The 27,274-nt window shown below is 41.1% G+C and overlaps 1 protein-coding gene across 1 annotated transcript in view; it reads left to right on the forward strand.

Moving 5' to 3' along the window:
• LOC135699225 (pyrokinin-1 receptor-like) overlaps window positions 1-27,274 on the forward strand; it is a 322,643-nt gene that overhangs the window by 287,319 nt on the left and 8,050 nt on the right. Inside the window, exons 6-7 of the mRNA XM_065219427.1 lie at window positions 17,129-17,387; window positions 17,462-17,676. Coding sequence (XP_065075499.1) covers window positions 17,129-17,387; window positions 17,462-17,676 — 474 coding nt within the window. The remainder of the gene's footprint in view (window positions 1-17,128; window positions 17,388-17,461; window positions 17,677-27,274) is intronic.

Below are 27,274 nucleotides of genomic sequence, written 5' to 3' on the forward strand. Positions count from 1 at the left end.
GAACAATCGCTGCACAGCCGTTGAAAGCCACTCAAGTAATATTTATTTAACTCATTTCCGTCAAAACTCAATCCACTTTAAAACAAGTGCAAACTCTACGTTTGCTCAGCTTTGAGTACAATTTCCACTAACGAGAAAAATCCTTGAATTTTTTTTTCAAGTGTTTCCCAACGGCCGTGTAGGCAAGCTGTTTCGTCTCCCACATTTCCCACACACACCCCTTTTGGTTGCCAGCCAAACTACTAGCAGATAGAAGGCAGATGTTTCCTCGTTATCCCTCGAGTACGGATGGGTGTGCCATAATCAATTACATACCCCAAAAGTGTACGTGTAAATTTTGCTTTATCACACTTTTCTGTTCTGTTTGTTAAAGTTAAGCTTTGTGTACATTATCTTACAGGCTCGGAGTGTTTGAGTATGTAAGCGCAAACCGCATTCATTCAACATGTTGGTATATGAGCTTAAACATTTGTCGCTGATTATAAAGAGGCACTTCCATCCCGGTTTGTTTTGGGAAACGTATTACGTTCACAATTTTACGATTTTGGGCGTTCCACTAAATATGATGAAGGCCTTTGGAGCGCCGTTCGTACTGCCGGATGTGTTGACACCAAATTTTTGTCACTCTCGCTTGGACGGCTGCCAACATCATGAGGATAATTTTTATATCACTGTGGGTGTGTTGGTCGGCAAATTCAATTTTATGTAATTTAGCTTATCAGAAAGAAGTAGATCTGTAGCTGACAGTCAACACGAATGTCAATTGCCTCTATCTATTTAATAGCGCTAAACAAGATTAACTGTGTGCGAAATATTGGAAAAAAGGAACGATTAGATAATTGATGGGCCGACAGGGGGTTGTCAAGTCACACAGGGCGAATCGAATTAAATACTCAATGGTCTATTATGAACCCCCTAGCGGCTGTTTCAGCTATTTACGTTGAAGCCATGACCTTTTAATTAATGATTCAGCATTGTTTTTTAATAATACACACGTTTACCATTTGCTTTGTATGGCTGTTTGGGTCATACTCTACCCCTCACCCAGCGTTGGGGCGTTGGAACAATATAATTGCGAATAATTTGATCAAATCTAATGCTCTGTAATAGTGCCCTTTATGTTGTGAAGATCAGTGCTTTAAAAAGGATCAATTTTGAGGCAAGGGGTTGGCCACTCCACACAGTGTGCCAAAAACAAGCTTGGGCACACCTGAGAACACTCTTTGGCACTCATGATTACAATTTATCTGATTTTACTGAAGTTACTGGCAACACTGATCTATTATTGCACCTACGCAAGTTCCGTCCACATTTCCATCCGTTCATTAGATGAAAAGAACAACAGCTGATAGCGATGTTTGAGCTTTAGTCGGAAAGTCAACAGCCAACCCAAAACAATATCATCTGCCTGGAAGCGCTCAAAAAATACCAAGTATTTTTCGTCTGATTGCGTCCCTCCACGGTGGCTGCTGCATTTGCTTCTACTGCTAAACCACCCATATTTTGCTCAAGGCATTAGGCAAGATTGTTTATTTCGAACGGTTTGTAGAATGGTCCTATCGAATTAAATAAAAAATGAGGCAATATTGTCGATTTTATTTATATTAATATTATATTGTATTGACTCACACACCTTCTGAACATGTAAAATCAGGTTATGAAACAGCCTTCGAAGAAACAGGAAATAGTAAACTGCTTCTTCTTGGATTCGTCTATCAAAGCGAAAAGTCAAGGAGGCTACTCTCGATGTTCCCATCAAAGAATATTCCTGCATTCCAAATGCACAACGGTTTTCGTCTGAGCCTGTAGATTTTGCTGGTATTGCTTCAACAGTCGGTTGAGAATTATCTGCAAGAAGTTTTTATACATGATTCTTAAACCGTAAATAGCAATGTGCGAGGTAATATGTTGTTTACTTACAGTATCCGGCGCATTATTCAATTTGCTCACTGGTTCTTGAGAACGTTCCCGCATATTCATAGTAGTTCCTCGCGGTGTCCTTTTTTGGTTTCGAACAACGATCTCAAACTGAAGGCACGTCTGATCGACATCGAGGTCCCGGTTGAGAAGACAGGTGGCTAGAATCTAGTTGGAGATGGAGATTTGTGTGACATCAATTTGACCGTGGAGACGTGAGCCGAACGCTTCGTTGCCTACCTGGTACACACCTTTAGGCAATCCGATCGAATATACTATCCGGTGCACTCCCGGCCCGGGTCATCTCGAGTTTCAAATGATAAAACCAAAACAAGAGTCAATGTCAACATACCGGGTTGCCAAAAAAGCCAATATTCACAAGCAAACAAACGTCAGTTCAATGCCATGCTCCTCAGCACTGCAGGCACAGCTGAGGCACACTGAGAAAAATGTTGGCGCAAAATAAGTGTGTAGAGTGACCACCCCTTGTTTTGAGGCAACACAAGGCGTCATCAACAAGTTTAAGGAAAGGATGTACTAATGTCCGTTCGACTGCTATGCCTTGCCGGCTTCCAATCCAGCGCTTGCTTGCAGATTTTGTTTCCACCCCTTCGTAGTGTGTGTGACCGAATTTTCGTTGATATCGACATCTGATGACATCGAAGATAGAGCTCAAAAATCAAGATCCAGTTGTGGGGCCACCATGCATCGATTGATGAAGCCCTGCAGCTTTGTTGCTCTTGATCCCGCCGTCTGACGCTATCACAAGTTGTTCCTATTTAAATTTCAACTATAAAGCATTGCCACAATGCACCAAATACCTAAAGGTCCGGTAATCCATACATTTCAATGTTCATTAAATATTACGCATACATTATCTTATAATAAATATGTGAGATGATTCTATAGGACCATGATAAATTGTACGTACAATCTCATTAGCATTTTTGGCGAAAATGAGTAAGGCTTATGATGGTGGTTACTCATGGTTACTCAATAATTAACGTGCTCTACATAATGATTTTTTGGGCGCAGACAAGTGGATCTACATGCGCATCTCTAATCAAGGCTACACAAACGTCGTGAGTTCAATCTTAGATTCCACCCAGTTGAAATAATGTTAACGTTGGAAAATTACAAATAACGTTTATCAATCTCTATATGACCTATTCTTTCTACATACGAACAAACATCCAGCCTTCCCGTGACACTTTTTAGAAATCGTAGTGGTGAGCAGTTCCAATAACTTCAGGAATATTGCAGGAACTTTATAGAAGTTCATATGAATTCAGGGAAGACCTGAAATAATCAAGAGGCTCAGATATCTTTATGGAAGATTCTAAATCTTCAGTAAAGTTCAGGTTTTTCGGAGAAGTTTAAAGATCTTTAAGGGTGAATTCCGATTACTTAAGGGCAGTTCCATGAATTTCTGGAAAATTTTCGGCAACATACAGTACCGGACAAAAATATAGATGTGCTCCAACCCATTGTTTTTGCTAGCTGATCAACTATTCAAGGTGTTTTTTAATATTTATTTTATTTGTCGTCAAGCAGTGTAGACCTTTCTTAGCTCAGTCGGTAAAGGCGCAGCTACAAACCAAGATCACAAAGCTGGAGGTGGCTGGGTTCAAATCCTGGTCCGTTCTAGAAATTTTACGGATAGGACAATTTTTCGGCTTCCTTGGTTCCTAGAGTGTGATTGCACTTGCCACACAATTATACTAATGTTAAAATGGTACAGGCGTCTAAAGCTCTCAATTAATAACTGTGGAAGTGCATCTAGAACACTAAGCTAATATGCTATACAGAGTGAGTAATAAGCTTGAAATACGAATAAGAAGAAGAAGAATAAGAAGAAGAAGAAGAATATGAGGAGGAAGAAGAAGAAGAAATATGATTTTGAGGTTGTTTGGACTTTGTTTTGCCCACTACTGTAGATGAATAACTCCTGCTTCAGTGCCATTAGCTTTGACAAAATGGAATTAACATTTCAGGAACTACTGAATTTCAGAAAGTCCAGAAAACTTCAGGAACTAACCTAAAGATGTTTGAGGAAGATTATGAAGTTCCACGATCTTCTGGGCACATCTGAAAAACTGCAGGAACTTTAGGGAAGTTTTGAAAAATTGAGAATTTTAGGACTGTATCATTAACTTCTGAAACATAGCAGGAACATTACAAATATTCTAATAACAATGAAAAAGGACGTCCGGAAAGTCAACAATGTTTAGAAATATCTGGATTTAACGAGATTTTTGGAGCAGGTTTGAAAACTCCAGCGAAGTTTGGAGGTTTTAAGGGTGGTTTTTGTTAACTTATGAGAAGTTTCGAGTACTTTGGGGAAGATCTAATAGCTTATGAAAAGATGCATTAATTTCAAGATCTTGCAAAAAGTTTGGAGGAATTATGGAAAATTACGTTAATTTCAAAGATTTTCTGATAACTTCCAGAAACTTGCTTGATCTTTAGGAAAGTTTAATAACCGGAACATTCAGCAAGTTCTGAAACCTTCAGGGAAGTCCAGAGAAGTTCAAGTAAGTTAAGAGATTTTATCGACATTCAGAAATGAATATTTTCAGGGCAGTTACTTTAACTTCAGGGAAGTTCTACAGTTTTTGTAAATTTCATGCTTTCAGGGTAGTTTAAAAATCTCGATGATTTAGTTCAGATTAATTCAGGACAGTTCTATTAAGAGAAGTTTCGAGGGCTTCTAGTGAACGCTTGGAACTTCAGCCAAATCAATAGAAGTTCAAAAAAGTTTAAAGTTTTTGAGGGAAATCAGGGAAGCCCACAGAGTGTTCAGAGAATTTATCCAGAAAACTTACGGGAAAAATCCAAAGAAATTCACAAAAAGATTAGTGGGAAGTTCTAACAAGGAACATAATAGTACTTACATGTATTAAGAAAGGGAGCCCATGAATTTAAGGTGGTCGGGGCACACATCTGAAAATTCAACGAGCAACCATCTTTTAATCTATCATGACAGCACTGACATGAGTGCTACATTGTAATTGGTTGTCATGTAGCATTACTTTACAATGTACTTGAAACGTTTCCTGTTTTGTTCAGAAAATGTCGCGGATAATACCAAAACTAATCTTCAACGGCGTTTTTCTCAGCTTGCTGTTTCAAAGAAGCTGTTTATAATCTACGTAGTCAGTTTAAGGTAGTTTGTCAGTGTCTAGAGTGAAAAAAAAAATATGAACGATTGTCTGTCCTGGGTGGGAATGGGAGTCGGGCGGATTTGGGGGGAAGGAGAGATGTTCAACGAGATATAAAATATATCTAAAATTGTCTACGCAGTTTTACAAATGGAGTTCACCTCAGTGCTGTGATTGTGGTTGTTCTTGAGTAGTCCTTGACTACTAAGCACTAACTTAACGTAAATCAAAAGAAATTCAGAAATATGGAGAGAATTTGAGAAAAACTGTGGAAACTTTTAAGAAGTTCCAAATACCTCAGAAAAGCTAGTTCTAGAGATCTTTAGCAAATTTCAGAGATCTTAAGGGCAGTTCCCGTAACTTCAGAAAAGTCCAGACATGTGGAGGAGTTTAAAAAACTATAAGCATGAGAGTAGATGAATTCAAGACAGCTCCATGTTCTACAGGAAAAACAAACGCGAGAATCCTTAAGCTATGCAGAGTATAGAAACCACCAGAGAATTTATGAAAACCTCAGGGAAATTATGAAAACTTCAGAAATATGTTAGGACCGTCATAGAGGTCCAGAAAACTTCGCCCAAGATTTAAAGAGTTTAGAAGAATCCCATTTATTCCAGAACAGAACTAATATATTGTAGAGTTGTAAGGCTAGGAGGGCAGTTCAAATAATTTCAAGAAAATTGCAGAAAGCTTACAGAAGTTTCGTGAAATTCAGGAAAATTTCGGAATCTTCAACAAACCTCCGACAGAATTTCCAGATCGTAAGGAAAATGAGAGAGTATTTAAAAAAAATTAAATCATTATCATGAGAATTTCAGGATCTTAAACAATTGGCGAAAATTTAACAAAATTGATGAGGCAACTTCAAGGCAGCGCCATTAATTTAAAAAAAACTTCATGAAATTCCAGAGATCTAACACGAAATGTAGAAGCTACACAATAGTTTCATGATATTCTGCGAAGTCTTGAGTACATCAAGAACGATCAGATAGCTTTAGAACAATCTAATTAAATTGTGGAAATTTGCAGAAACTAACAAAAAAGTTCCGTGTAATTATGGAATATTCCATGATCTATAAATGATTTTAAAACTTCATAAGTGTCTTACTTACCTTACCAATCAGGCTAAAGCCTTGTTGTCCTCTGGTGTCGTCTCCACTCTACTCGATCCATGGCCACACTTCGCCAGCCTCGTAGTCTGCGAAGGGTCCGCAGGTCTTGATCGATCCACCTTGCCCGCTGCGCGCCTCTTCTTCTTGTTCCTGTTGGGTCGCTTTCTAGAACCATTTTCACTGGGTCGTCGTGCGGCATTCTTACGACGTACCCAGCCCACCGTAGTCGCCCAATTTTTGCAATGTGGACGATGGATGGTTCTCCCAGCAGCTGGTGCAATTCGTGGTTCATTCGCCTCCTCCACGTTCCGTAATCCATCTGCACTCCACCGTAGATGGTACGCAACACCTTCCGTTCGAAAACACCAAGGGCGCGTTGGTCCTCCACGAGCAAAGTCCAGGTCTCGTGGCCGTAGAGGACCACCGGTCTAATCAGCGTCTTGTAGACAGTCAACTTCGAGCGGCGGCGAATTTTATTCGACCAGAGCGTCCTCGGGAGTCCAAAGTAGGCACGATTCCCTGCCATAATGCGTCTTTGATTAATACATTTAATATTCAGGGACCTTGAGATATGCATAGAAAACTTCAGGGATGTTCCGTGCGCTTATGAAGTTCACAAAATTTTAAGAGAAATTTATTAAAATATAATGCAATTCAATATATTTCAGTAAAATTGTGGGTACTTATAAAAATGCTGAGAAATTCAGGGCAATCTAGAGAACTTTAAGGAAATTGAGAAATGATTTGGACAGTTTTAATAACATAAGGAAGGCCCAGACTACTGGAAAAGTTATGTCCAACTTCAGAATAATATCGAGAACTTCTGTGAAAATCTTTGAATTTTGTTTTATGTTCCAGACAGCATGAAGGCTAAGTCTCAAGAGCACAGGTTACACTCCAGAAGGCGAGTGGAGCTTTCTGGAGTGTAAACTGAAGCTTCGTTGAAAATCTCAAATCTATGTTAATTATTTTGTTTTGATTCCAGAAAAAATATAAGAAACTTTAAAAAGTTTCAGAAATTTCATCGAAGTAAAGACATTGCAGAAAAAAAAATTAAAAATCTTCAGAAAAACATCGAGAACTTTTCAGAAGTTCATGAAACTCCACGAATGTTTCATGAACATTAGGGAAATGTGTGAACATTGCAAAGAAGTTTCATAGCTTCAAAATTTCTTGAACTCGAGGAATGTTACATGAATTTCAGATAATAAGCGGAAAGTGTTGAGATGTTCCTAAGCTTTCAGGGTATAGTATTAGTTCGACGTTTAATAAACATTGTAAAATTTTGCTTTCCTAACAATAGTTTCCTTGAATCAACTAAAGCATAGTTGTATTTTGAAGATTGACGTTTGTTCATCTACTGAAAAATATAGTTGAGCCAACCGAGGAGCCAACTGTGGACTATAGTTGTAACCCTCTATATTAAGTCAAATCAACTATAGTTTCGGGTTATCTCTAAAACAATTGAACAATATAGTTATTTTGACCGGAAAAATAATTGCGTCTGCTATAATTTGTTCTCCGTGGTACGTTAATCGTTTGCTTGGGACCAATAGGCTAGTCAAGTAGTGAGCCAATTTCAAATCGTTAGTTTCGTATTGATTGTTGGTACAAGTGACTGTTGCTCTGAATTATTATCATTGACCATGCATGGGTGCTACTGGATGTGGATGCGTGGGTTCTCCTAAATCGAGATGGATTCCCCACGAAATTCCTCAACAGCACACCTCCTAAATGGTGTATTCGATAAAAATCGCACACATATATTTACTCACCAAAATTAAACCGCTTATCGGATTTTCTTGAAATGTTCAGGGAATGAAAAACTACGGAATGAGATATGATTTACAAAATTTGCTTTAAAAACTGTACTCGATAAAAAAAAATGCAACAATTTCGGATATTTTTGAAACTCTCAGGCAATAAATAAACACATGTTAGCTATGACCCAAGCTCCTGATCATATCCTTCAATAATGTACCCCTCTAACCTCGGGTAAGCCGCGAGTATTCGGCCCAACTCCTACTAGGCATAGATATAAGTGAATTTAGTCAAAAATAATGAACAATGAATTATTGGCTCCGTGAAGCTAACGCGATTCAACCATCCAAATAAACGAACTAGATAAAAAAAATACATGTTAGCTATGTTTTTTGCAAAGATGGTTTATTCAACCTCCTCTCCTAGGCTAAATGCCCGAACCTTGGACTCAACGCTACTCATCAAATCCTGTGCAACACTTGCGCCATCTTTCTTACACTTTCTTCGAATCCTTGTCTTTTTTGAAGACCTTCTCTATTTTCCGGAGCTTGCCCTTCATAATCGCCCAGAATTTTTCTATTGGGCGAAGTTCTAGCGAGTTTGGCGGATTTACCTCCAACATCGTTGGCTTCGTACCCCTCCAACACCGGTTTCGCGTAATGGCACGATACCAGATCCAGCCAAAACAGAGTGTCACCTTCATGGGACCGGAGGAATGACAGCAGGCGCTTCTGGAGCCCTTCTTCTTTATATATTTGGCCGTTGATGTTGCCGGTCGTTATGTACGGCTTGCTGAATTTGCCGCACCCACAGATCGCCTGCCACACTAAGTTCTTCTTGGTAAATTTTTCGACCGGAACATCGTTGCCGACGAAAAACTCCAGAGGGAGATCTGCTTGGCGTCCGCTTTAATGTACGTCTCGTCGTACATTACGATGCATTTCGCGTTATTTGACCACCGTATTCTGTATATCGGTTCGATTAGGCACCTTCCTTACCTTGAAGACATGAAGTCCGGCTAGATGAACCAGATGGAAGAATTTACCCTCTTGGCCACGTCCCGAATCGAAAGGTTCGGATTGCGCTTGAAGTAATCCCTCACCTTCCTTGCGTTCACGGGGTCGGTCAACTTCGCTTTTCTGCCTCTGCCCGCTCGCCGCTGGGTCGCCTGGGTCTTGATCAATTTTACCACACAGGACACGGTTGAATTGTCGATTCCAAACTGTTTCGTGATCCACCCGTGGCACTTGCCTGGATTTTCCACGACCGTCCCCATAATTTTTTGTCGAAGCACTTCTTGCTTGGAAGTCATCTCGATAAAAACTTGACAGATTGTGACGAGATATTGCACATGTAAACATTACACTTTAAACTAATTTTACTCAAAATTTTATCATTAAATATTCCGAATGCCCGCACTTTCCTTTTCACTTCACCCATGAGATGTTGTACAACCGATTTTCCCAGTGTTTTTGTTGTGTTTACCACATAACATATGTGGAACTGCATGCAAAATAACTTTCTAAAAGTTGACCCCTTTTTTGTGTTGCCTCAGTGGTATAACTGGTATAGTTGGCCATCGATCTGTCAAAACAAAATTGTCGTGATATCGACACTGTGCGTTCATAACGACCAATGTCGAAAACGTAAACAATGGCTTCTTTCGTATATTTCTTGTAGTTCGAAGTCATTCCATGTAAGCCACCAATTCCATCGGATAGGGGGAGTCTCCCTCTATACAGTTTACGTTTAGTTGACATGTGTGGTTTTTCATTCTCGGGAAATTCGCAGAAAAAGTTTACGTTTGCGACATTCGCTCTTATGAAAGAAAAGCAGATATATGGTTGCATGCTCAGTAAGCATTGACGTTGACGACGACCCTGCAACTCTTTACTCCTTGGTACAATCCCATAAGCATCTGAAATTATGTGCATGAAATCTAGCGGACTTTGTCTTTTCTCTTTACTCCACCATAGAACCAGCGAGCCACCATCTTTTCACACAAAACTTGATAGTATCTTATGCGATTTTCATAGGAGTGAAAAGGTAAGGAAATGTCCACGAGGTGTCACGCACAGACTGACGATTGCGGATGGGATTTTACCATAAGAGTAAAGAGATATAGAGTGAAGGCGAATTGTAAATTGTCAGGGTAATGCGCGATGTCAATCATACAAGGTCTGACCCAACTGACTTATTGGTCTTGCACAGTTGAATGTGGAAGGTGGTGTTTGTATTTCACCTAAGAGTTTATCTTTTTACACGAAACAGCTGTTGTCTGTGATGTCACGTCTGCTGTTCGTAGTATGGAATGTTGTGCTGACGTTACGTCGTCATTCTCTTGCGCAGCAATGTTTACAACATTTCTGCTTCTAACACCAGCAAGCTGCCTGCTGTTACAGATCTTGTATGATTGACATCGGATAATGCGGATTTTTCGACCAGCTCTACAGGGGGCTTATCAAAGGTTTTTTTTTTTAACTAGCATTTTCAAGCCGGTCAGAAGCCAATCATGAGCGTTATTAACCAGTAATATTGCATATTTACAGATGCAATATTTATTAGTCTCTTTGACCTGATTGAATTCCATTCGATTCATTGCGTAAATTGCGATAGTTGAATGTGATTGAATGCAAACAATTCGAAGATTTTATGTCTGCGTTGAATAGGTGTAATTAAACATTTTATATGAATAATATTGTTCACTGTGCCATTAGTAAGTCAACTTATGAGTGTAATGAAAGATTCTGTTGACATTTATAAAAAGTTGAAATTTTTCTACACTGAAAAAAGTTTTCACTTAGCTTCTATTAGGAACGCACATAACAAAAATAATGATTTTTAACTGAATATCACATAGCATAAGAAATTCTATATGAGAAATCATATAGATTTCATTGGACACATATAGTTCATGTGATTTAGTGGTGCAATTTCCAATTATGGGATCATATGAAAGTTATGTGAAATTCACATGGATATTTTCCACTGGTTATGTGATTTGCATATTTTATGAGTGTAAGAGATCTAGAAACATAACTAGGGTATGTGTACCAGTTTTAGACCCTAGTGGTAGTCAAATTGACCATATATTAAATTTCACATTTTAACATTATTTCTAAATTTGTTTCGATACAAGGTAAGAACATATGTTTTGGCAGAAATCTACGCAAATAAAGCCATTAAAATTTATTTCCAATATAGCCCTAGGGCCAAAAATTGGACCACTAGTTCCAATACTGGTACACTTATCCTTTGTAAAATAGATCCAAACGATTACTTTCATTTGTAAATAGTGCTTATTGTTGCTAGAAAATATAGCCGTTCCTTTTTTTTTTAATTTTTATTTTAGAAATTTTTAGCTGAAGGCTAGTTTATCTCTAATAGCCGTTCTTGTTAACTTTGAGATAGCTAGATTGGAGCCCTAGGTTGGGACCTTAACCATAGTGATCGAAATGTTTTTGCTAGGAACGCCCTTCCTTTGCCTTTTCGATCAATCTTTCCACGTTTTTAGTGCAAAATAATTGGAATTTCAATTGGCCGCAGCCTCGGCCACAGCTGGAAGCATATGGATAATAGAGTCCTTGGGTATTACAGGTATTGATAAGCACTCGATTTGATTTATCGTTCTGCTTGGGAAATTCTTGCGAATGGAACGATGGTCAGCTCAAAACACTGCATAATTTCCGCATAAACCGGGACACTTGCAAAATGATGCTGCTTCTCTTTGGACTTCAAAATGTATGCATTTAACTCCTAATTTGCGGGGTCGTATTTTTCCTCCTACGAATCCAAAATGAAATCAAAGGTTGATGCAATTGGCTCCAAACATTTAACAAAAAGTTTAACGAAAAAAAATGGTACATACATTTTTCTAAATGCAAAGAGATTTAAGATTAGAAGAAGTATTGGCGTGGAGTCGAGTGTGGAGTTTCCCCACTTTTTTGCCATAACTACAGAAAAACAATACGTATGGTTTACAATGACACTTCAGGATTAATCGTTGGGTGGCAGGTCATTGCATATACAATATCGGCGAAAAATTTATACTTTTTTGATTGCAAACGTTAATATATTTGTTTGCTGTGTGACGCGAGGTGAGGAGGTAGCTATATAGTTATAAATAGAGGACGTAAATAGTTAAGGAAAAACCAAGACATAAGTTCAAAAGTTCTAAGAAGACAGAGAATTATAAACCACGCTACAATTATTTGAATAGAATTGACTACCCCCTTGATCCCCTTTCTCATTTTACAGCTGGTATAATCAATGTGACAGATCGATGCCTTTCTATACCACTTGAAATCACTGAAATGGGGTCGATTTTGGATTGTCGAGTTCCACATAAGTTAAGTGTGTTTACCCAAATTTTCTTCAACTCCTGCTCTGTTTTAATAGTTTTGGGATGTCTGCGAAGTTCCGTCTTCATAATTGTCCAGAATTTTTCAATTGGGTGAAGTTCCGGTGAATTTGGTGGGTTCATATCTTTTGGCACAAAATTGACTCCGTTGGCTCAGTACCACTCCAACACGTTTCGAGCGTAGTGGCAGGATGCTAGATTAGACCAAAACAGAGTTGATCCTTCGTGCTTCCTTATGAATGGCAAAAGACGCTTCGTTAGGTACTCTTCCGTGTAAATAGCACCGTTGATATTCCACCACATCTGCAAATCGACTGCCAAATCAGGAACTTCTTTGCAAATTTCGATAATGGTTTCTTTGAAACATCCTCCGGAACATCGAACTTGTACTTGGAAATGAAATATTCTTGCCCAGGAAGTTGACGAAAGTCGGCCTTGACGTAAGTGTCGTCATCAATCACGATGCAACACGATCGGGTGAGCAGCTTCGTGTGAAGTTTCCGGGCGCGGGTTTTCGCTGTGGTGTTTTGCTTTTCATTCCGGTTGGGGGCTTTTTGCACTTTGTAAACTTGTAACCCAGCACGCTTCATGGTTTCCTGCACAAAACCGACTGACACCCAGTGATGCCACATATACAGATTTATCTGTAACCATACAGATTTTTTTCAATATTTTGATACAGATATCTGTATATACAGATTACAGATTTTTGAAAAATATACAGATTTTTAAGATTTTTCAAATAAAGGAAATATATTTTGTATTGTTTTTTTTTTATATTTATTAATTTCGATTATTCCGATTATTCACGTTTCTTCTTTTTGAGCAGCTTGAATTCAATCTGAGCATCAAACCCAAATCGTATTTTTTACTAAATAAATTATTATTGCTTTAGTTTCGAATGGACTTGGAATCATTCAAATGGACTTCTGATGTTCAGATGTTCTGCATTCTCGTTGGAAGGAATATTAGTTTCCCTTTCTATTTGTTTAATTCACCATGTCACATGGTGACAGATACGAAGGTTAATGACATATATTTTTGTCAACTCGGTAAACAAGCCATTTTAGAAAACCAACAAAGTGGTTGATTACAGTTTGTGAGTCGAAGAATCAACTGGATATTTTTATATTTAAAGACTGGACTCAGAAAAAATGAGGCACACAAAAATGATCACCAAAAATTCATTTTAAATCGGATACTTCTCAAATTTTCAGAGATTAAATAACTAGGGTAGAGCGCTACTTCGTCGTTATCGCCCATTTGAGTTCTAACGATCAGAAAAGATCAATAATATCAATGATTTCACCGTGCACAAACCAATAATAGGTTTGTTCCGATGTGTTAGTTCATTAGCTACAACATAAATCCTGTTAGAGCGCATTGTATGAATATTTACACTCATTGTTCTCAAAACAAAAGAAGTGTTCCTAGCAAATCCCCTTTTTCTACGTTTATCCGTAGGACGAAGAAAATCTAATGGCGTTTCAATGCGTTAGGACGGAATTGAAACTCGTAGAACGAATTTAGAATCAAGAAGCAGTGTTAGATTTTTAATAATATCTCAACATTGTTTGACTCTTTATCAAATCCAACGGTACGTATGGAAAGGTGAATAAATTTAGAAGTGATCTTTGACAGAAATATTCCATGTTTTGTTTAAACTCGTTCAGAAAAGAGAGGTAAAGCGCGGGTTGTGCTTAGTAGGACGGAAATTAGATCGAAAACCCTATATATTAGCTATGTTTTGGCATAATTTATTTATTGAATTTCCTCCCCCAAGCTGAATGCTCGTACATTTCTCTTAACATTGCTCATGAGATCTTGGGCGAGGCTTTGCCCATGTTCCTTACACAATTTCTCCCAGTTTTTCTTCAAAGCTTCATCGGATTTGAATGTTTTTCCGCTTTTCTTCAACTTCTTCTTCATTATCGCCCAAAACTTTTCGATCGGACGAAGGTCTGGTGTATTTCACGGGTTCGCCTCCTTCGGGACCACATTAACGCCCTTCGCTTCGTACCAATCCATTACAGGCTTGGCGTAATGGCACGAAGCGAGATCTGGCCAGAACAGCGTGGGACCACGGTGAGAGCGGAAGAAGGGCAGCAAGCGCTTCTGCAAGCATTCCTCTCGATAAATCTGCCCGTTTATGGTGCCGGTTGTAACGAACGGCTTGCTGTGCCGTCCGCACTCGCAGATCGCCTGCCACAACAGGTAATTCTTCGCGAATTTGTCCATCTTTCTCTTCCGGAACATTTCCGGAACATCCATGCGGGACGTACCGACAAAAAAACTCGAGGCCGGGGATTTGTTTGGTGTCCGCCTTGATGTATGTCTCGTCGTCCATGACGAGACAGCCTGGCTTGACCAGCCACTTACGGGACAGCTTCCGCGCACGCAATTTGGCCACCGTGTTTTGCTTGTCAGTCCGGTTTGGCGCCTTCCTGACCTTAAAAACACGTAGCCCAACCCGCTTCATGGTCTGCTGGACGAACCACTTCGACGAATTGACCTTTTTGGAAACGTGTCGGGTGGAAAGGTTCGGGTTATTCTTAAAGTACTGCCTTATCTTCCGCGCCTTCTCTGGGTATTCCGATTTCGGTTTTCGGCCGCTTCCAGCAAGCCGCTCGATGGTCTTCATCTCCTGGAACATCTTCACAATGCGGGACACGGTGGAATGGTGGATTCCAAGCCTTTTGCCGATCCATCTGTTCGACTGACCAGGATTATCGATCACCCCGCTCAAGATTTGCTGGTGTAGCTCTTCTTGTTTCGAATGCGTCTTGAAAACTACTTGACAGATCGCGATAAAATTTTGCACACATATACATAACACTCTAAACTAGTATTACCCAAAATTTCATTAATTTTTACCCACGCGATAAAAAGTTATACCCAAAACAAAGTGTCGCATTTTTTCCGAGTCAAGTCTTTAAAAAGCGTAATAATATAAATAAAGAATATTGTATGCAATTAGACTAAAATTCCTGTAAAAGTTCTGTGTTATGTCTAATGTAATTTGTATCTTACAACTTTTACTTAATGTTTGGAATTTTCAGACAGTAGAAGAGATACAAAACACTTAAAAAAATCAAGATTGCAGGATTTAAAGAATTTAAAAAAATAGACAAACTCTTTAGAAAGCAAACTTTTTAGAAACAAATTTTTCATGATTCTAATTATTAAACAAACTCCTTCTGACCTATGAATTTGCTCAGTGGAGATTTACGTAAATCCGCACTATCCGCAGAAATTATACAGATTTTTTTACAGATGTTTGTCAGCCAGATACAGATTAAAAAGATTTTTTGCGATGAAAATACAGATTGAACTTCGAAAAAATGTGGCATCACTGCTGACACCCTGGACTTTTTAGCTTGACATGTTTGGACGGCTTGAACTGTTGCACCACTTTCCTGGCCATTTTACTATCCATTGGACCACTCTTACGACCACTCCCTTCCTTCCTTCTCAGCACTCAGACACTCCTTGAAGGTTATTATCACACGCGACATAGTTGTATTTCCAAACTTTTTAGCGATCCATCGGTGGCACGCCTCTGGATTTTGATTTCTTGTTTCGACGACATGACTGGAACTACACACTTACTTCAGCTTACTCACCGGGTGAGTCGGTCGTACTCAATTTCGTCTGATGCATAAGGTTGTCAAAATCTGAGTAAACGAGAAATGTCAAACTGAGTAAAAGCCACTCAGTCAGCAGAATTCGGGACTTATGTTGTTAAAAATGCCAGCCGTGCCGGCTATCGCTCTAAGAAATGGCGAAATTATTGTATAATACCGGCCGAAATGCATTAAGGTAAGTAGGGATTGCTTGCGGAGACGGTTTTCAGTCGTCTTCAGTTCCAGTTAAATGAATCTGGAGCAGATATTTTCCATTTTTTTTTTTTATCAAAACAAATCAAAAAACAAACTTTCCGGCTGAAAATATTACAGAGTGGTTTTGACTCACTTTGCGCGAGAACGTCGTTTACTCAAAAGTGAGTAAAAGTGCACCTATTCACATTTGAGTAGCCATACTTCCCGCTGAAATGAGCATGTTCGACTCAATTTTGAGTTGTTGCGAGTTACAGTGTACAGTTTGAATAACTTTGAAACTTGACGGATGTAAAAAATTCACTATGAATAAAATTTACTAAAATTTTCAGGTTTTTTACCTATTTGAACCGTATGGTTACAGAAGATTTTCGGTGTGCCATTCTTATCGAATACACCCGAATCAATCAATCAATCCGTGCAAAGCAGATCAGGGCAACGAGGAGAAGCATATTTTTTTTCTTGAATAAACCCTTATTCAGCTTTGAATGCTTGCTGGGATTTTAATTACCCTATAATATTACATCCATACTATGTACTATGTTAAACGAATGAAATTTGAATCCAAGGAGTACGCTCCAATTAAAAAACGAACGAAGGCCATTCAAACTCCCACTCCCATAAGCATCTAACTCGCTTGGATAGAATGACCCATAGCTTCGACGTTAGCACTGTCAACGATACGATAAAAGCGTGTAACTTTCGCCAGATTGTTGTCAGACCACCAGTCCAGTCCCATAGGACAGCTTACACGGTAATACCTATGAAGGTTGTTCGTGGCGTTTCATGTGCTCCTCTTACACCGTTGATAAACCGCCCATCAAACTCAAACGTTGGACAACTCCATTTCCTAGCTATCATCAGCATCACACATTCGGTGGCATGACCAGAAAAAGTCAACCCTCGGAAAAGGAGAACTTTTTAATGAATATTTCTGCCCATTCACTTCACTCATGTTTTATTTCATTTCTCCATCGCCAGATCAAAAACCGTCACTTTGAGCATGCCTTCGAGGTGTCCAGCTTCCTGTTCTTCGTGGGCCCGATGACGGTCATTGCCGTGCTGTACGTGCTGATCGGGATCAAACTCCGCAAGAGCAAACTGCTGCAGGGCGTCAAACGGCAAGGGCCGGGCGTCGGGGCTAGCGCAGGAGATCACGGCCATCATGGCGGGATGGCCACTTCCGGAGGTGCGAGCTCCCGGGCCGTCAGCGGTCAGACACGAGTGATACGAATGCTCGGTAAGTTACTTGTTTGCAGGATGCTTTTTCCCGTTTACTAAATTGAATTCTCTCGATGGTTTTTCGTTTCGCAGTGGCCGTGGTGGCGACGTTTTTCTTCTGCTGGGCACCGTTCCATGCACAACGGTTGATGGCCGTGTACGGTTCGGTCACCAACACGGACAATGAATTTTTCTTCCAAGTCTACACCTATCTGACGTACATTTCCGGAATATTGTACTTTCTGTCGACGTGCATCAACCCTCTGCTGTACCATATCATGAGCCATAAGTTTCGGGATGCTTCCAGGGTAAGTGGAAATTGATTCTCTGGGATGGGAGATAGTGAACGATGATTGAATGTTATGATATCAGTAGGATTTTTGAACAAAAAATATGCCTTTAACTTGTAAAACTTCTTTCAAGACTGGTTGTCTATGTCTGATAGGGTAGATGTACTTCTGTGAATTACATAGGTCATAATAAATCATATCGTTAGGCCATTTTCTACAGAGATGGTGCTGTTCCGCTGGTAGGAAGGAATGGAAATCCCCATTTAGAAGTTGAGAGAAGTGGGAGTTCAGACACATGGATGGTGATCAGCTTTGATCAGAATTCACCCTCCAAGAAGCACAAATGTGTTTTTTACTATACGTCTTACAGCAAGGTACTGAGGGTAAATCAAAAACCTAAAATTTCAACCGTCACGAAAAGGTGTAAGGTTTTCAACGCTTATAACTTTGTCATTTATAGATGAAATTAAAATCCAAACACACCAATAGATAGGAAATAACTGTAATAATCTGCTACGATAAACGCTTTTTTAATTTTCCTTAAAAAAATGTTGAAAAATGTACAAATGAAAATTGACACTTTAATCACTGTTTTCACCCAGCCGTTATAATCGAGTACCTTTTGGTTGCACATCGTGCTGCTTGAATCTGAAAAGTTATAAAACAGCGCTGCTTTTGTGCCTCAATTCAACTTTGCTCGACTATTGAGATTTTCAGTCCGTATTTTCGATCGAGTTCTCCTTTCGATTTTGTTTCGTTTTGTGCTGTCGCGTTGCGTAGAGGAAGTGTCGCCACCTTCTCGCGTTCTGGCAACTTTACTTGAACTTGCAAACACGAAACAAATGGTGCGTTAACGTGCCAATGAGACAGCAGCGGGCCCTTCAAAGAAGATGCTAATCAAGCCAAGCGTTTCGCAGGATGACGCCGGAAAGCAGGTACTGCAAGCCAACCAGTATGCAATACTCCCGGAAGAAAATGGCGATGGTTACGCCGTTCCCATTGCTAGAAGAGAGCGGATTACCCCGCTTTTTACGCCGGTGAAGGATGTTGCCAAGCTGCGTGCCGAACTGGCTAAACACAAGATGCTGCCTCGCTTCAAGCTTTGCAGCATTGGTTCCAAAATCATGTGCTCCAGCCTGGAGGAGTACAAATAAATAGGATGTTTCCTGAAGGACAACAACAACGTGGACTTCTTCACGCATGATCTGCCATTTTGCATGGATTACCGTCGTTCAAGGCGGCTGCGGTGAAATCCGAGCTGGAGCGGCTTGGGCTCAAGCCTGAGGAAGTGTACCCGATGCACCGGCGTTCCAACCACAACATCAGCTTCCTGTGTACTTCACAAAGGGCTCTGAGATCCAAAATCCGTTTCTGTTTGTGGTCATCTTCAGTTGGGAGCATTACAAACCCCAACTTCGTGATGTAACGCAGTGTATGAACTGCCTCTCTTATGGCCATGACACCAAAAACTGCCATATGAAGACATACTGCGGCAAGTGTGCTGTAACCAGAGATGCCAAATTTACAGACATGTCTGGGAATTTACAGACTTTTATTTTTTTCAAAGACATTTTTTTCGTTACAGACATTTACAGACTTTTTAGTTTTTTTTACAGATATTTACAGACTTTTGTTATCAAGGAAACATTTTAAAATTTATTGTGTTACACCGTTTTACATCTTTAATCAAATTACACGTGCGATGCATTTTGCAACACGCGTTAGAAATTCACGCGTTTTCAAATCCACCACACGAACGAGCTGTCACTGTTGTGCCCTGAACCGTCTCACCTTCAATAGCAGTTGATTTTCAGGGGTCCAACACAGAAGCATGCAGCAGCAGGAACGATCATTTGTCCGTCAATCAGCCGAAAGGAAATTAACGGCGAGTGTGTGCACTTGTCCTTCCGAATCTCCCTTGATAGTTGGAATTCTTCACTTGATTCCAGAAAACTCACTCACGTAATCACAATATCAAAACGCATGATTTATTATAAACAGAAACTAACGGACACTACATTTATTAATCGACTTAACTAACTAGACTACACAAAGGAATATAAATATGCGGTTTACCGCGACCGTATGACCGTAGCCAGTGGTTTGTCCGATGACCTGTTCGCAACTGCTGATCGGTTTTGATTTAGAGCAATGCAACAGATCCAGAGAAGCTGATCTGTTGTGAGAGACGTGACGTCATGGATCCTGATGGACGATGGTCTGGCAAGCCAGGTCGACACTCTCGTCGGTCGTGATCGTCCGCTCTTCTACTCCGTTTAGATCACATTGGATCTTTCTACTACCTAACCCTAGCCTTACAGAAATACATGAGAACAATAAGTTTGCTTGTCGATCGATATCGTCTATCCTCATGGTGTGGTACATAAGGGTCCAGAACAATAGCCCAGACGTAAACAACTCCACCGGCGGTTGCACAGACAGACTATTGTGGTGGCTAGCTGCGGATAGTGATGACCAGGGTTGTAGCTGAGTGGGAATCTCGCTACCGAACACTCTCACCCACCCTGAAATTGCTGCAATTTCTGAAACGAAATAAAGAAACTTCCTCTTCGAAAGGGATAAGGATGGGATCAGGATTCGGTGGGGTTTGTTGGTTGAGCTTCGGGCCGTTCAGTGTCCTTCGTGTTATCCAGGCTAGGGAGCAGGCAGATCCTTTCCATCGGTCGCTTGAGGAATTCATGCTTCGTTTTCAGTGTTACAACTCGAACGGCTCCGTCTTCACCTGGATGGGTCTCCGTAATTCGTCCCATTTTCCACCGTATTGGGGGTAGATTCTTGTCGCAAACTACCACCAATCTGCCGACCACGATTTGCTTCGCTGGACCTAAGTGTTTCGTACGTCCTTGGAGTTGGCACGAATACTCCTTGCGCCATCTATTCCAAAATCCCTGGAACTTCTGCTGCAGCTGTTGATAGCGATTCAGTCGGTTTGTTGGAACATTCAACCAGTCAAGTGCGGGTAGCTCGTGGAGGGATGAACCGATAAGGAAGTGGCCTGGTGTCAATGGCTCTAGGTCGTTTGGGTCATCAGAGATGGGCGTAATCGGCCGGGAATTGAGGCACGCTTCGACTTGCACGAGCAGGGTTTGAAAATCTTCTGGCGAGATCGGTTCTTCTCCAACGACTCTAAGCAGATAATGTTTGGCTGATCGCCCGGCCGCCTCCCAAAGGCCACCAAAGTGAGGAGCATTTGGAGGATTGACGTGCCATTGGATGCCTTCGTTTGTGCAGTATTTGGTTACCGCTTCCTGGTGCTTACTGTCCCGCAACATCGTGAACAGTTCTTGGAGCCGATTTCTTGCTCCGACAAAGTTGGTCCCGTTATCGCTATACATGTCGGTACACCTGCCTCTCCGTCCTATGAAACGGGGAAGAGCTTGGAGGAATCGATCAGTGGATAAATCCGAGACGAGCTCCAGATGAACTGCCTTTGTCGCCATGCAGATGAATACTGCTACGTAGGCCTTGACGGCGACACGCCGTGGACCAGGACGTACGAAGACAGGTCCGAAGTAATCCACGCCAGCCTTAGCGAACGGACGCGACACGGTGACTCTGGCTGATGGCAGCTCTCCCATGAACTGCTGAAGCGGCGGCGGTTTTGCTCTGAAGCATTTCTAGCAACGATGGACAACCAGTCGAGCTCCATTCCTCCCTCCTAATGGCCAAAACTTCAATCGGATGGTGCTCAAAAGAAGCTGCGGTCCTGCGTGTAACAGGATGTGATGGTAGTGCTCCGTAATCATCCTGGTTAATCGATGGTAAGCCGGTAAGACTAGCGGGTGCTTGGTACCTTCAGACTCGTTGGAATGACGCAGTCTTCCTCCTACACGTAGAAGCTGATCCTCCGGGAGATATGGATTAAACCACCTAAGTGGTGATTTTCTGGGGACCAGCCTTCCCTGAGACAACGCCGTTCGCTCTTCGGAGAAGGTTTCCCGTTGAATCAAACGAATTATGGTGAATTCTGCTTGTCGTTATTCCGAAATGGTGAGAAACCCTACCGTATGGTCAGCCGATCGAGTTTTCAAGCGTCTTATTAACCGTTGCCATACCGCTGAGGCTGGTGTAGTTTGGAAACTTGCTGATGTACCAATCATTGAAGTTTGCCAACGTGGATGATGTCCCTGCTGCAACGGTTCGTCGTGTCTCGATCTGATGTTCGTCTTCTGTTGAGATTTCTGCCTCCTCGGCTAACCAACGTGGACCGTGCCACCAGAAATCGTTCTGGATTAGGTCTTCCGGTGAAAGTCCCCTAGATATCATGTCTGCAGGGTTTTCAAGACCTGGTACATGTCGCCACTGAAATCCTTCGGTAAGGGTTTGTATTTTCGCTACCCTGTTGCTCACGAAGGTGTTCCAGTTCGATGGAGATGATGCCAACCATCGAAGTACGCACGTTGAGTCCGTCCAGAAGTGTGCAGAAGCGTCGATCTTGATTGATTGTAGCACCTTCTCGAATAACTGCGCCGATAGCAATGCGCCGCAGAGCTCCAACCGAGGAATCGTTTGACATTTTAACGGTGCTACCTTGGATTTGGAGGTTAGAAGACGAACGATGACTCTTCCTTCCACATCTTGACTCCGCAAGTACACGTATCCGCTCGGAAGCGTCCGAAAAGCAATGTATCTGAACGCTCACTGGTCTGGGAGTGATTACGCAGCGACTAATACGGATTTGATTGAGTAGCGGGACTTGCTCATGGAATTTCTGCCAACGCTCACCCACCGTTGAAGGCATAGACTGATCCCAATCTAGTCCGATACCATCTTCGTTTCGCCATGCCCACAGTTGTTGAAGAAAGAGCAATGAGAAGGCGGATTCACTTGCGAAGGTGGGCGCTATGGAAGGCGACATTTATGATCGACAAATCGCTTATAGTGAATTTTTCTCTATTTATCGTCAGCAGTCACTCGTTAGCTGGCAACATCAATGGAGTGAAGGGAGCTTGGGACGATGGCTACATTCAATTATCCCTAAGGTGTCGAAGTTTGCATGGTTCAAAGGGTTGGACTTGAGTCGAGACTTCATACGCGTGATGTCTCGTCTCATGTCCAATCACTATTGTCTGAACGCTCACTTGTTCCGTGTGGGGTTGGGAGACAGCAATATCTGTGAATGTGGACAAGGTTACCAGGACGCTGATCACATCATTTGGTCTTGTGCGGAGTATCGCGGAGTCAGATCACATTTTTATGATTCCCTTCGGGCTCGAGGCAGACAACCTAATGTTCCAGTTCGGGATATTTTGGCTAGACGCGATCTGGAGTTTATGAAACTAATATATGTTTACTTTAAGGGTATCAACCTTAGATTGTAAGTTTGATTAACCTTGTGTTTAGTTTGTATTTTGTACGTGTGGGGGGTTTTTTTTTTAATGTTTGTTTTCAAGATGAATAGAAATAATTTCATGCTTTAGGATTAATTAAATAGTTGTATCGTAAACAACATTTCAAACCTCCCTTCTTCCCTTTTCCCTTCCAAAAAATTGTAAATCTCCACTAACCTCGAGACAACCGCGCGTACTCGGTCCAGTTCCTTTAACATTAAATTTAAGACAGTAATAATGTATAACGCAAAGGATAACTCGGCTCTGTATTCGATTGAGCCTGTACAAATAAAGTTATTATAAAAAAAAACTTACCTTAATTAATTATTTTTTGTTGGTCAGGGGTTAATCCATGCATGGTTTCCTCTAATTCATCGTCGTCGTCATCATTACAACTAAAGAGCCTGTATTTATAAAGAGGCGACATGTTATCCATTTGACAGGTCTTCTGCTCGATTGGAATGACTTTTCCTATGACTTTGACAGACAATCGATTGTTCCAATTTTGACATGTCGTCTCTTTATAAATTCAGGCTCTTTAATTACAACCATACAGATCGTTTTCAACATCAGATTCACGCGAAGTCTCTTCAAAATCGATAGCAGTACCGCATGGTGGAGCAGTGTACTCGACTCTAGACTCTCGAGGCCTGCTTGGACCAGGTTCATCCGAGATCGACCACATTCATTGGTCATGCACCCTCCATTGTGTTGCTAGATCCGAGTTATCCGCATCCCTAAGGGCCCGAGGAAAACAACCTATGTGTTAGAGATATCTTGGCGAGCCAAGATCTCAACTATTTAATTTATCTGTTTTTAAAACGGATAGATCGGAGGATTTAGTAGTTAGTGCCATCTTGTGTTTTCCCAAGTTGTTAACTTCCCATCGGTGTACCCCCATGTCTGTCTTTTTCATCAGCATGTCGTTTAGATTGAGATCAAGGGCACATTGCGCTCCAAACCATGTGTTCTCAATCCCTACCCTGCCATCCATTTGTTACAATTTGTTACCCCTAACCTCGACATAGCCGCGAGTAATCGGCCCCCGCTTTATCACGTTAGTTTTGAGTAATTTTGTAATCTAAACAATGAATATCGGTTCCGCAAAGCTACGGCAAATGAGCCTGGTAAAATAAATGCATTATAAAAAAAAATAAGAAACTGATCAATATCAGGTACCGTTGGATTTTTTACAACCATTTTGAGTGGTGCGGAGACATTCGAGTTAACACTAGATCTCGACATTTCATGCATTTTTAAGTCAAACGGCATCAAAAAAATTCAAGATTTGAGATCAGAACGAAAATGATAAAGTTACGTTTTCACTTCATCCTGCCGTTGATTCTTGCTTTCCGATGCTCGATTTCTGACCAACTAAACATTCAAGAAAAACATAGCTTCTCAAATCCAATTCTTCCAACATGACTGCTGCAAAATTTCCTACGTATAAAGAATCGTTTTCCCTAAAGCCCTCCTTCCCGGAAAAATTCATTAAAAACCCATCGCAAATCGTCTTTTCCGGAAATTACTCCCGAATAAGTATAATCCTTTTTGACACATCAGTAGCCCGTTTGTAATACTTTCGAAACGATATCTTTGCCATGGTTAGACCCATGCAGCGCAGCCATCCAGCGTATCCATATCATTTACTTTTTGGAAGGATCGAGACATTCCACCCCTGCCACATCATATCAGACTATCAGAACCACATCGAAAACATTAAACGAAAGATTCATTACATCCATGGGGGGGAGGTGGCTCGTTCGTTCACTGACTATCTTTTATTAATGGGTCAATTTGCCAGAAATTCTAATTCTTGGGAACGCACGTGCCTTGGAATCAGTGTTGCAAAAGCTTTCGTCACCCGCTCGAGCTAAAAGTAATATTCAAGGGAAATCATGTCAATTGTCAGTGATAAACATAAGCAATTTTTGTTATTGCCTGAATTTGAAAAGAAAAATAAATGAATTAAGCAGAATAAATTCATGGACTCGACAAAATGAACAAGTAGGGGAAATGGCTCTAATGTTGGCCTATGGATCTAAGATTGGGCCCATCGCTAAAATTCTGCTATTTATCAATTTTATCGTTTTTTTCATATGGATATTTTTGGTCGCTATTGTAAATTTAGTCGATTGTTGAATCTATGTATGAACCCAAATTAGGGACATTTAGGCCGACATTACATCCATTTCCCCTATCTACGTTCGTAACTGCCTGGATATTGTGAAAACAAGTGTACATTGTACAAACAAGAGGTTTTGACCGTCTTTTTTCAGTATGGGCCCGCTGTGGGCCGTGGCGATCCAAAGAGAAAGTCGATGAAGATAATGGATCAATGTAGATACGGCCTATTGAAAAGTGATGCGAGAACTCTTCCAGCGACAATGTCAAAAATAATTCTGTCAATATCGCGGGAAAATTTTCCATAACAATGACAATTCTCAGCACTGCCTGTAAACAAATGGATTGAATTTTACTGCTGTTTCAAACGACCAACTGGGGGACCATACCGGTTAATAAACATTGACAGACAGACAGAAGGGGGATGGTGCGGTTTTGCGGTTGTGCAGTTGTGCGGTTGATCGAAATTTGAAATGGCTTTTTTTTTTCACACGACCCATCAATTCGAATGGGGAGGCTGAGCAAACGCGAGATGAAACAAAAAAAAAACGGATTACATGTAGCACATTATTATACGACACTGAAGCTGTCAACGGAAGGGGTTAACATATTCAAGCGTCTGACGCTCCCATGCACGGTAAGAAAAAGTATCCAAAATTAAGCCATTTTCATTCAACTCGATACTCCAGAGCAGTCTTGTAAGCGGTCACCGTAGTCGACACATTTTCTGCGATAATCGGCTGTATTTGCTTCCGACACTTGCAAAACAAGCTATCAAATTCCAGTACCAAACTAAAATGTCATATGACAGGCTCTGTCATACGACACTGTCGCCGATTAAGCCAGCGCCGGTGGTGTAGTGGTAAGCGTGGCTGCTTTCTCACCTCCTATGATAATTCTCTTTTTGCTCGGGTGTTGTTCTACCGTTTGTGTTGGGTAAGAGAGACGACGGTAGAGCATTAAAGTACGAACACACACAGACTGTTGCGCACTAAAGAGGTTTCGGATGGATAACAACGAAATAAACTGTGTAAAACCGGAATTAGTTAGAACAAGTGAAAAACGCAGTTATTTATTCCACACTCGACATTTCTTTAAATACATGTAACATGACAGTTAAGTGCCTGTATGTTGAAACCTGTTGGTACAGAAGTGCGTATAAAATAGGTCAAGGGATTGATACTCCAACACCCTCCCTCAATCTCTGGAATCTGCCAACCCAATGCTGGCACTGTGTCGCCGGAAGGCCCGCTTGGAGAGGCCCTTTGTCATCAAATCTGCTGGCTGATCCTCCGACCGAAGATACTTCAAACAGATCCTGTTCTACATCACCAAATCGCGGAAAAAATTATGCTTCACATCAATGTGATTGAGACGGCCATGGTCCTTGGAATCCTCCGAAACACGTATTGTCGACTGATTGTCCTCGTGAAAAACTACCGGTTTCTCCGACTCCAATCCCAGATCCTTCAGAACTTTAGTTAGCCATATTGCGTGAAACGCCACATTGCACAAAGCCGTCAACTCCACTTCTGTCGAGGACAACGCCACTGTTTGCTGCTTGCGCGTCATCCATTCCACAGTGCAACCGAAGATCTTGAATATACAGCCGCTTACGGATCGTCGATCAGCCGGATCGTTAGGGAGCAGTCTACATCGCTGAACACTTCCAACAATGGTGCATCCTGATCCCTTCTGAACACTAAGCTCCAGTCGAGCGTTCCCTTAATATACCGCAAGATCCTCTTCAAATGAGTACAATGATCATCCATGGGGCAGATTTGGTATTGACTGAAGAAGTTGACAGCTGCAGCTAAATCCGGTCTAGTCGTCAGGGAGGCGTATGTTAGGCATCCCACCAGCTCGCGATAAAGCTTCACAGTTCGCTTTTCTTTTTCGCCCTTCGGCAACTTCAATCGTACTTCGATTGGAGTATTGACTTGTTTATAATTCTCCATTCGAAATCTCTTCAACAGTTCTTCCAGGTACTGGCGTTGACTAAACTTTGTCACACCAGCCGTCATATCGCGTTCGATCTCTATTCCTAGAAAACAGCTGATCCTACCCACATCTTTCATCTCGAATTCTTTGGAAAGACACTTATTCACGGCTTCAACTGTCTTCAACGAGCTACTCGCAAT

This window comes from Ochlerotatus camptorhynchus, unplaced genomic scaffold, assembly GCF_037179485.1.
Source record: "Ochlerotatus camptorhynchus isolate MF236.1 unplaced genomic scaffold, CSIRO-AGI_Acam_v1.1 ptg000104l, whole genome shotgun sequence".
Classification (NCBI taxonomy): domain Eukaryota; kingdom Metazoa; phylum Arthropoda; class Insecta; order Diptera; family Culicidae; genus Ochlerotatus; species Ochlerotatus camptorhynchus.